This window comes from Curcuma longa, chromosome 11 (assembly GCF_044706935.1).
Source record: "Curcuma longa cultivar G26 ecotype Majalengka, Jawa Barat chromosome 11, ITB_CL_G26_1.1, whole genome shotgun sequence".
Taxonomy (NCBI): domain Eukaryota; kingdom Viridiplantae; phylum Streptophyta; class Magnoliopsida; order Zingiberales; family Zingiberaceae; genus Curcuma; species Curcuma longa.
Window position 1 is genome coordinate 18,180,112 of NC_133871.1, and position 12,203 is coordinate 18,192,314.

The 12,203-nt window shown below is 38.5% G+C and overlaps 2 protein-coding genes across 2 annotated transcripts; one reads left to right on the forward strand and one right to left on the reverse strand.

The window, feature by feature from the left end:
• Window positions 1-4,873: 4,873 nt before the first annotated feature.
• LOC141839368 (putative pyridoxal 5'-phosphate synthase subunit PDX1) lies at window positions 4,874-6,270 on the reverse strand. The gene has a single exon (XM_074727099.1). The coding sequence runs from the start codon at window positions 6,188-6,190 to the stop codon at window positions 5,258-5,260; it is 933 nt and encodes a 310-aa protein (XP_074583200.1). The 5' UTR covers window positions 6,191-6,270; the 3' UTR covers window positions 4,874-5,257.
• Window positions 6,271-8,593: 2,323 nt separating this feature from the next.
• Window positions 8,594-11,835, forward strand: LOC141839858 (uncharacterized). The gene is made up of 5 exons (XM_074727706.1): window positions 8,594-8,798; window positions 9,494-9,636; window positions 9,808-9,937; window positions 10,791-10,982; window positions 11,454-11,835. The coding sequence occupies exons 1-5, from the start codon at window positions 8,640-8,642 to the stop codon at window positions 11,664-11,666; spliced, it is 837 nt and encodes a 278-aa protein (XP_074583807.1). The 5' UTR covers window positions 8,594-8,639; the 3' UTR covers window positions 11,667-11,835.
• The last annotated feature ends 368 nt before the right edge of the window (window positions 11,836-12,203 follow it).

Below are 12,203 nucleotides of genomic sequence, written 5' to 3' on the forward strand. Positions count from 1 at the left end.
CATGGTGACTTTGCCAGCTGAATGGCCCAAACCAATAATGGCATTATAAGGATTGACTTGCATCACCTCAGTTCGGCCTAGACCACCAAAAGGAGCTAAGCTAAGTGGCTATAAAAGTTTATGAACCTTTAAACAGTGGATCTCTGTTCCTCTCGAATTGTATATGTAGGGATATCTGCCAAAATTTATCAGTCAGCCATTTTGACCATCAGTTCAACTTCGAATAATCACAGAACATAAACTCAAAAGAATCACATGTCATGCAATCACAAGCTAAGGAGATCTAATTTATATCAAATGCAAAGAGTACATTGGATAACAAGGTCCGATGAAATTTCACTTGAGTAGGAAGAATTTCCATACAAACAAATTTGACCTGGCTTGCACTACTAATCTCGAGATTTACTATTTAATAAGACTTGCAAATAGTTTCCTGTGGTGTTAATATAAAGCATGCAAGCAGATTGAATAGCAGGACATCTAGAATGGATCTTTTTAATTTCATGCAGAAGCAGAACAAGCTAGTTGAGCTCCATTTGCACATTAAGGAATATTAAGATGAAGCGCACATCATTAAATATATTTAATATAACTTGCAAAAGTATTCACGAAATGTTAATTTATGCACAGGAGCAGCTTGGGTTGAAGGATACATTGAACAGATATATCTTTTTAATCTTACATAAGACAACAAAAATACTATAACCTAGTTGAGCACCAACTTGGGTTTCACATGAACATCCATTTGCACACTGAAAATTCTTAAATGAAGCATGCATCATTTAGGCAAGACATAATTTTTTTCTGTTACTTTGATCATGGAGTTCTTGCATATTCAATAATGTTGGATAAACATGTTACTCATCCAAGACAAAAGTAAATTAAATAAATGAAAAAAAATCTATACATGTTCCAAGTCAATGTCATGGTAAGGAACTTAGACATGATCACTGAGCCAAATTAAGAAATTGTATTTTTGTTATGGAAGTGTTCCGCTGGTACCCATATCACTTGGGGCTTAACTACTGAAGTAATTTTCGTGATGTTTCTATTGAAGTAAAGAGGGAGGAGTGCTTCTCTCTTCTTAGTTGTTAGATTTTATATTACCTTCTCTTCCAATTGACACAATCCGCAACAGAATTCTGATCCTAAACCAGGTTCAGCTTTGCGATTAGTCCCCGAAGGGACTCCGGTCCTCCGAAAACATCCACTTTAAAATCGCATCCCTGAAGGAAAAATCATAGTTTCTAGTCAGGATTTTCACAAGAAAAAAAAGAAGACAGAACTCATCTTCGGAATTAGGGTTTCGGGCGAGATGAGGGAAATGGGAGCAGAGGAAGAAGAGACGACGGCGGGCCGAGGGAGAGTGACGGACAGCAGAGGCGAGCCGAGGCGGCGAGCAGAGGGCGCGGCGAGCAGCGGGAGAGAAGAGAGCAGAGTGCGACGGCGAGCCGAGGCGGCGAGCAGAGGGCGCGGCGAGCAGCGGGAGAAGAGAGCAGAGTGCGACGGCGGGCCGAGGGAGAGTGACGGCCAGCAGAGGCGAGCCGAGGCGGCGAGCAGAGGGCGCGGCGAGCAGCGGGAGAAGAGAGCAGAGAGCGAGGGGAGGAAGAAGAATCGGGGGTTAGGGCTCGGCAGGAGAGGAATCGCGACGTTTTTCTTCGCTCTGTCTGCTTTTCCTGGCCACGCACTCGCGACGAAGCCACGTGGCTTCCACGTCAGATGTCGCCCACGCGACGCCCAGCAGACGACGCCCAGCAGAACAATTCTTTCCGGCCGCGATTTGGCCGGAAACGGCGCCAGTCACTGTGGTCTCGGTTTCCGGCCAAATTCGCCGCCGTCCGGCCATCTCCGGCCGCCGGACCGACGCCGGTCGACGCGCCGGCCAGTGGCGCGTCGATTGGGTCCGGTCCGGCGGCCGGAGATGGCCGGACGGCGATGAAATCGCGGCGGCAGTGGGCGTGGGTAGGAGAAGGTGCGGACGGGATCGCGTAGGGAAGGTGCGCGGCTGATCAATTTTCTATATATATATATAATGAGGTGATATCTTGTACATCTTAAAATACGTGATCATCGTGCGTAACATCAAAATTAGGACGGCTGAAAAAATTTCAAGCGTATGAAATAAGTCATTTAAGATCTTCTTTTTAGAATTTAAGGATTATATTATAATATTAAATAAAAAAATTATAAATAAAAAATTTTAATTGTTCACGGGCCGAATAAGAAATTCGTGACTAATTTCTCATGGCTTGATTGTATATTAAAAAAAATAAAATGATATTATGTACTGTCTAGATGTTTAGAATTCTTTTAAGCATCTCGATTTTGATGTCGCTCGTTTTTTTAAAGCACGCAGGATTATCGCATATATATATATATATATATATATTATCTACAAGGATGAGATTGAATATTATACTTCCATGGGTATAAAAATGAGGATGATAATAAATAGAATGGGGATGAAAGATATGTACTCTTGTCTAAACTCGACATATTATCATCCTATGATTAATTAGGGCTCTAGGATTTAAATAAGTGAAAATATTTTTAAACATGTAAATAATATATAAAAATAATTAAAATTTAAAACTTAAATTGTACACATGGTTATATTTATCTAAAAAATATTTTTGTGATAATTTAAATTTAAGTTACTTAATAATATTTAAAATTTTAATTATGCAACAGCAATAAAAACAATATGTTTAAAATATTATTTTTAAAAAAAATAACATGTAATATAGTTGACACTTTGATATTAGTAAAATTTTAGATTTTATATTATTAAATATGATCTTAAAGAAAATTAGTTTGTATAAAGGAAATATATTATTTTTATCAAATATAATGTTGTTTTAAATCTCTAATAAAATAAAATAATATATTTAATTATTAAGTTATTATCTTATTCAATTTTATCTATAACATCATTATTATTTGTTTATATATATTCTTAATTTTTGTATGGAATAACCTTGAATTATTTATTTATGATTTATGAAAACACAAAAATAATTAGTATATAAGTACACGATTATTCAATAAAAATTTTACAATATATATGATATTTTATTGAACCGTGCAGGTAGATTTGCAGTCCTGGAATTCCGCCTTCTGCCCTCTTATGCAGAGCGCTATGGAACAATCAATGCAAGAAGGACTCCCGACTCCCTTTATATATGGTAATGGCGGAGCAAACCTACAGATTCTCCACTGATTAAGAAGGTGTTGCAGATTCAAAATCGTCAAGTCTAACAAGCAAGCGGTCCAAGTGTAGCCAACATGACGCTTCTGGATTGATACGTCTGTGAGAAGAATGGGCCAGCAAGAGCATATGAATTCTTCAGGCCGAGAGGTACAACTCAGCATTGGGCGAAGTCAGTTTAGAAGAATGGGCCAGCAAGAGCATATGAATTCTTCGGGCCGAGAGGTACAACTCAGCATTGGGCGAAGACAGTTTGGAAGCCTTGCATTCTGCCCAAACAAGGATTTTGTTTCTGGCATTGGCACACCGACGGCTGAGGACCAAAGATCAGCTCCCATTCGAGCCTTCCCAGATCTGTCCGCTCTGTCAACAGGAGCATGAGACGCTTGCACATGTGTTCTTCAATTGCCCGACCGATCAGCAGGCTGCTCTAGGACTGGACAGAATCCATCCGGTGTTGGCTAAGCATTTGGTCAGTGATCAATTCCGCTCCCAGGCTGTTCCGTGTGATGCATAGACAGTTCAGAGTCAAGGGGTGGCTAACGAAGGCAAGATACCTAGCAATCACTTGCATGATATAACTCACTCTTATGACAAGCTCAAAAAAACGAACAACTATAGATATTGTCATAAACGGATCTAGGAAAGTTCTGCAAATAAGTTGATGAACAATAACTAATATGGCAGTGAAGATGCAATTCAACTCAAATAAGAACTCATCATGCTTAAGATTTCATCAAAAGTTCCATCTCAGCTTGACGAATAAGACTCGTAGCATACCTGTGCCGTAAGCAATCAAACATCCAAACTCAATTGCTGAAAAAGGAGAAAAGATGCAAGAAGAGAGAATGTAGAGCACACAAAAGCTGAAAGAAGGCAAAGGAAGAACTTGGCAAGGAGCATTTAATAAAAGCATCCTAAGAAATGGATTGTTATCTTTATAATATAGGCCAAACCTTTGCACCTGCCCTTTGAGGCATAGAATTCAGCTTACATCTAAACATACTCAAATAGGAGATTTATCCTGTCATGGTAACGACCAGATTAAAATTAGAGGCTACTTTGGTCTACTTCCAAACAAGCATTCCCATGTGGCAATCTCAAACCACACGATGCTTATCTTGGAGATATATCAAGGGTTGCAGAAGAAAAGTAAAAGAACACAGCCAGCCAATTTGGAAATGGTGTTCTTCACTTCGTAGAACTCACCACATGCTATCATATACAGTATAAATCCTTAGATGAAAGAGAAATCATTATTTGGTTTCCCTATTTATTATTTTTTAAATTCCTACTGGCACTGCTTGATATCAATATAAGTTCATAATTGTCGACAAAAACACTAGAATCAGAACTCAAACATGGTTGATCCAAATAACAATTGGCATGCCAACTTCATCAGCAAATGTATAAACATCTTGTTAGTCTAACAGACAGCAAAGATAATATCAAATTCCAAACTCCTAATTTGATACTATTTGATAAATGCTTCATAACAGGCAGAAACACAACAAAAAGTCGCATGCTGGCCGGATTGACACAACTAAGCAAAACTCGATCACAAATCATGACACATCGAATAAATAAAGACACTTCACCTTTTATCAAGAGGGTTTGCAGCGTATCATTTAGCATAGGAGGGATAATGCATCTTCAAGCACACTACAACCAAAAACAAGAGCATTGTTCGATACAACCAAATGTCCGTTACAGCATGGGAAAGAGAATAACGAGATTCATCTACAATTCTCCATCCAAGCATACAACAATGTAACTCAAACTGCCTTGCATATATATAGAAGAAAGAAACACTTTTAAAGCTCTTATGATTCATAGGCTGCATTATTAATCCATAAACAATACAGTTAAAAATAAAGCAGACATTTTTTCTTGATCACAGAGTTACACAGAGAGATCACACTATAAGATAAGTCATACTAGGAATTAAGTGCCAACGCAAGCAGGGAAGCAATGTGAAGAAACTAATTCAGTGAAGAAACGACCCGACTGCGAAGTCATAGTAAAGAAGCGATTTTTGAAGCTTGTCTTTCACTCCGAGCGGTTAGCAAACCTCTCCACTTTGGGGTCGTTGAGGTTGATGCCCGCCATAGGCTCCCCCAGGCCGCAGCTCACTTCCGCGAGGATCTCTGGGTCGCTGTAATGGGTGACCGCCTGCACGATAGCCCTAGCCCTTCGCGCGGGATCACTGCTCTTGAAGATGCCAGAACCAACGAAGACGCCATCACAACCAAGCTGCATCATGAGGGCAGCATCAGCAGGGGTGGCCACCCCGCCAGCCGCGAAGTGGACGACAGGAAGCCTCCCTAGCTGTTTGGTCTGCATAACAAGGTCGTAAGGGGCGGCGATGCGCTTGGCGAAGGCGAACACCTCATCATCGTCCATATTGCGCAGAGCGCGGATGTCGCCCATAACGGAACGAACGTGGCGGACGGCCTCGATGATGTTACCAGTTCCAGCCTCGCCCTTGGTGCGGATCATGGCGGCGCCCTCGCGGATGCGGCGGAGGGCCTCCCCGAGGTCGCGACAGCCGCAAACGAAGGGCAGCCGGAAATTGTGCTTGTTGATGTGGTTCTGGTCATCGGCCGGGGTGAGCACTTCGCTCTCATCCACGTAGTCAACGCCGATAGCCTCCAGGATCTGTGCCTCCACGAAGTGGCCGATCCGAGCCTTTGCCATGACAGGGATGGTGACGGCGCGCTTGATCTCCTTGATGAGACCTGGATCGGACATGCGAGCGACACCGCCCTGGGAGCGGATGTCTGCTGGGACGCGCTCCAGCGCCATGACGGCGCAGGCTCCAGCCTCTTCGGCGATGCGAGCCTGCTCGGGGGTGACGACGTCCATGATGACGCCTCCGCGTAGCATCTGGGCGAGCCCCACCTTGACGGAGAAGGTGGAGGATTTCTTCGGCTCCAGGGCGGCGCCGTTGCCGTAGACCGCGACTACACCGGTGTCCGACATGTCGTTCGAAATGATCGAGTGAGAACTAGAAGAGGAATGGGAATTTGGAGTCGAGGAGATAACAATAAGCCCTAAAATTATATAGCGAGGAGGCGAAGCTTCTGGTGCTCCTGATTCTAACGCAACATGGGGGTGGACGCACGGGTGTATGCGGCCAGTTCGTTGGACATGACTTGGCCCGTCCTAATTTGACCACTTCGTCCCTTTTTTTTTTTTTTTTTTTTGATACAATGAATTATGTGTGTTTAGCTCTTTGTTTTATTTTATGGAGATAGAAATCAAAATTGCATGTGGATTGGAAGCCAACGATTTTTATTCATTTTTCTACCATTATGTTTTTTCTTTTCTATATTTTATGTTAAAATCTTTATTTTGTCTAAACTACGGGGCAATTGAAATTGCTTTTATATATAACTACGTACGTGTTTTTTTTTTTTTTTGTGTATCGAAAGAAAAGTGTTTTTTTTAATAATAGGGAAAGATTTCTAGAAGCTTCTAATTAAAAGCAGTGACTTGTAGAAGGTTCTGATTAAAAGCAGCAGTAAAGAAGGGTATGAATTATCGAGAACAATCCAGAAGAGAAGAGAAGACCTTTTCATTTCTTCCTTTAGTTTTCTCTTTTAAATCTCAGATAAAATTTACTCGGTGAATCTACGGAGAGGAGAGGGGTTCTACTAGTGTTGGCTCACTAGAGCATCGACCGAGAGAAATTTAAATTTTTTTGTTAAATAATATTTTCTTAAAAAAATTTGTCAGCTTGATATTGATCACACTTGAATCTCTTTATGAAGAGATTAGAGATTGAATGAAATCTCCATTTTGCCCTTAATAGTTACCATTAGGGTCGTAAATGAATCGAACGTTTGTGAATAAATTTAGTATTCGATTTAGTACAAATTTATTTATGTTCGTTCAATACACACAAGATTAATTAAATAAATAATATTAAATAACTTATTAAACTAAATAAATAAACTTGAACATATATGTATTCTACTCATTAATATTCGTGAATAAATTCATGAACAATGTTTGTGAACAACGTTCGTGAACAATATTTATGAACAACGATCATAAATAATATTTGTGATTCATGTTCTCAATAAAACTCTTATCAACATGTTAAATTTAAATAAATTTTAAAATGAATAAATAAATTTATATTTTCAAACTTAATAACTAATCAAACAAACTTAAAATATAAAAGTTTCAAACAATTAAATAAGTTTTAATTGAGAGCTTGATAACATCTAAACGAGTCAAGTTCAAATCAAGCTTAAACCAAACTTAAACTCATTAAAAAAATCAATCAAGCTTGAATAATTATTTCAAAAGCTTGTTTTATTTTATGCCCAGTTTGATTTGGCTTAATTACCTTAGCAAATATACTTGAACATTATAAAATTTGATTTAGCTTAGTTTATTTTCAACCCTAATTATCAAGATTATTTGAAGAGTTATAAAAGAGAAATTAGTGATGATAAAAGAGGGTTTAGTAATTAATAGGAGTTACTTGAGTTTTCAATTTTACACTACAAGAACAATATTGGTGATCGAAATTTCAATAGTTAAAGCTGCAACTTGATAGGTCCCATTACAGTTAATCTTTACATTTTGGGGCTAAATGCTGCAACTTGATAAACTTACAGAAGAAAATACAAATCGGTCAAAGCTGACCAAATTGTATGCCATAAAACAATCTTCATTTTAAAACAATTGTGTACAAAAATTATTCCAAAATGCATAATTTTCTCTTGGGGACTCTTTGCTTCCGATTTTGATTTTCAGGAATAGCTGATTCTTTTTCAGATTCGACCCATAGCTACAGTTGCTAAAGTTTATTGTCCAACATATTTTTCAAAGAATTCACTACCAAAAAGCATACCAAAGACTGTGACAGCAGCAGCAGGATCTACCATCAAATCCCTGAAATATGTATACGAAAGATACTGTCAGTTATCGATCCATTTCCAACAAGATTTTAAACCAATAATTCTTAATTATCTTATTCATTTGTGGGCAGTTCACCATGAAGAAATTACAGGTTGACGATATGAATTTTTATAACAACATATTTTTATACTAATAATTCTTAGTTATGAAGTTTAATAAAAAAATAAATATCTGGCTATTATTCAATGAGTATTGAGTAGTAGTTCACGAGTAATAGAATTCGGGCGCTTATCGATCCGCTTCTCGAAGCAGAACAACGATCAAGATCATTCACGCATAGAAGACGAGTAATAGAATTCGGGCACTTATCGATCCGCTTCTCGAAGCAGAACAACGATCAAGATCATTCACGCATAGAAACATTATGAGCCACGGTTCCGATTTCCAGCACCCTCCTCCTGAATCCTGATCCTGACCTCACCTCGCCCATCCGCCGTCCCATCAGACACCTACTCGCAGTCTTCCACTATAAAGTGCCAAGCTCGGAGTCCTGTAAATGGCGTTTCTGCTGCTGCGATCGCTCGCTTCGTCCACGGCCGGCGTCGGATCTCGCCGCCTACTACCGCGTTTCTGCCCTGCCGTTTTTTCCAAGTTCTCAATCCGATCCATGGCTTCCGATTCCTTTCAGGTGGTCCAGATCCAAAGGGACGATACCGTGAGTGTAGATTCCCTCTCCGTTCCTTTAGGATTCCCGTTTACTGCCCCTTAACCCAGGAAGTCTGATTTAACCTTCCCTGTAGGATGATCGGAGTGTGTAGATTGATAAATCTCTTCGATTCTATCTCCAATTTTAGGGATTTTCCGTGGCTGTTTTATACTTTGCGAAACTTTCCTCTAAATTGCGTTATCGGTCGTGTGGAATACTTATCTACCGTGGGTGAAGCCCGTCGTGTGACTTTATGCCTCGGTTTCTATTTCTTACTTGGTGGTTTCTATATTGTAATTTGATTGTTCGACCCTTAATATGTGGGATGGTAAAATGTTGCTAAACAATAAACTTTTATAAGCCTGATGCATTTCGATCTTAATTACTTATACAGCAAGTTGATATTCTTATTAGTTTCATTTATGACTAAATAGGATAGCATCTTTTTCTCTTGGAAAAGAAAAATTTTAGAAAGATTATACAAGTACAGACTACGCGTGGGTTATGGTTTGAGTTATAGAACTTTTGTGTTTGTATCAGGATATCTTTAAGGATTTAGCGTGTCATAATCATGCATGGTTAGATTGTTCTTCACTGTGATTGCACAGGATTCACTCAATGATGCTCTCTTATTTTCTGTTGGTATATACTTTATGTTTGATTTTTTCTTCAAATGTTGATAGTATTTTGGTCTTCATTCTTAGACGTTTAATGCATATGTTGCTGGAAAAGAAAATGCTCCTGGAATTGTAGTTCTGCAAGAGTGGTGGGGAGTTGACTTTGAGGTCAAAAACCATGCTCTACACATTGCACAACTGAATCCTGGCTATAGAACTCTTATTCCAGAGTAAGGAATCTGTTCCAATTTTATTCTCAGATGATGGTTTTCATACTTCCCAATGCCTTTACAGGTCACACACCATATGGTCTTCAGAATTTCTCAACTTGTTGAACTATGCCATATCATAATGCAAGGCACTGTTTAACTTTGACTTTTATTTCTCTTTTCTTGCTTTAGTTTGTACCGTGGAAAGGTTGGTTTGGATGTCGCTGAAGCACAACACTTAATGGAAGGTCTGGATTGGCAGGGTGCTGTTAAAGACATAGAAGCTTCAGTTAATTGGCTTAAGGCAACTGGTTCATCAAAGGTGCTTAGTAGCTGTACCCATTCATATTGCATGAATTGGTGATCTAGAACATAATTGATGATATTTCAAGTTCTATGTCATTTTTCACATTCAAATCTGGAAATTTGGTAGTTTGTTGTTTACTTTTTACTTATTGGAAAAATACATGCTAAAGGTATTTGTGCCTTTTGATTGGTGAAGAAAAACATATTATTGAAAAAAGGCCTCAATATTGGAAGAATTAGATCCTCAAAGCAAAAGGTTAGGTGCATATTTATTTTGGTTGGTAACAATAAACTTTGTTGACCTAAAACACAGAATTCTTAAGATTAACAATTATTCAGGCTTCTGATTGGTGAAGAAAAATATATTTGTGAAAAAAGAGCTTTAGCATTATAGATATTTGAGCTTCAACATTGGAAGTATTAGATGCTCAAATTTAAAACTTAAGATACTTGTTCATTTTGCTTTGTCACAACAATCTTTGATGCATGCATGCTACTAACTGACACGTTTTTTTGCAATCCCAAATTCTTTACAAAATTTCATTGTACTTTATATACATTATTGAACAAAAACACTAATCATTTACATTTTGTTTCTTTTTTGTGTTGCTGAACCTTGCTATGGTTACTTTACTGTCCTTAAGCACCGAAACCACCCTTAATTTTATGAATCCGTCCTCTAGTATTTGCTTTTCCCTAACTGAACAGCATAACAAGCATCTGCATTATGCTGAAAGCAAGATAGATGTTGATACACTTCTTTTCTTGTTGTGTTTCCCATACACTGTATAAGAAAAATATTGTCCTGAATCACATTTGAATTTTGAGTTTTTTTTTTAAAACAAATTGTTTATTTTTTGCCTTCATAGGTTGGTGTAACTGGATATTGCATGGGAGGGGCCCTGTCAATAGCAAGTGGAGTTCTGATCCCTCAGGTTGATGCTGTAGTGGCTTTCTATGGAGTGCCTTCGTCACAACTTGCTGATCCTGCATCAGCTAAGGCACCTATTCAAGCTCATTTTGGGGAGCTAGATAACTTTGTTGGATTTTCCGATGTCACTGTATGTCTTTCTTTCACTGCGTAATTGCTAATCCTTCTGTTTCTTTACAAAATTACAAGATATCCGAATCAGATCCTACATCATTTTCCTCTCATAGTTTATTGAAAGGTTCTTGTCTCTCTGATATATCCTTGCTTTGCCAGTGTGGAACATTGTCTGCCTAAAGTAGTCCATGTGGTTTTATAGGCATATGTATATGCATTTACATACTATTTTAATTGTGAAGTGATTCACCAAGATAAGTTGGTTTGATAGAAGAGAAAATTTGATTTGTTTCTTTCCTCTCAAATAAGCATTTCTGTTCCATCATTTTCTTTCCATAGGGCACTTCTTTCTCCCTGACTTTCCATCCCTCATAAAAAACGCCCCAAACCTGGTCAATTCGGTTAGATGCAAGGCGTCATTGGTTCAAATTTCTTGAAGTATTATATAAGGAACTAATAATTTAATATTGCATTCCACCCATTTCAGGCAGCAAAGGCACTGGAAGAGAAGCTAAAATCTTCTGGAGTTCCACATGAGGTATTTATCTATCCAGGCTGTGCCCATGCTTTCATGAATGCATCTCTGGAGGGCATCCAGAGGAGGAAGAAAATGGGAATGAGCGACGAGGATCCTGCAGCTGTTGACTTGGCTTGGTCTAGGTTCGCGGCCTGGATGGGCAAGTACTTGCATTCTCCTTGAGTTTTTTAGTTATGAGATTACCTTCTTCGCTATCGTTATGCAGCATAAGTACTTGTGGTCTTTCTCATGCGTCATGACCGTAATGTAATTTGTTTGTTAGCTTGACTATTTTAACTTTTGTTTGAGTGGTTACTGTTGTCGTCCAAATAAAACCATGACGGTTCGATCTTATGATTATCCACACTACTATTTGGTAATAGTATAGGAAAGAATCACTCGATCGAGCTCTTATTGCTTGCATATTTATTCATACATGGCATCATCCATGAGCACCACGTGAACATCAAATATATTTTTTTTTATTTTCACTTCTTTTAAATTAAATTTTAAATTCTAAAAAATTTATTATTTTTTACATTGGTGCTAATATATATATTATATATAACATCCATTGTTAGCGCTGGGTAGCGAACAACAGGCTTTGGGGTAAAGTAAAACCAACTTGAGTTCCACCAGGCAAACATTCTTCTAAGACATCCTTCCTAAGATAACAGCTATATATAACAGCCATTGTTAGCGCTCGAACAACAGGCTTTG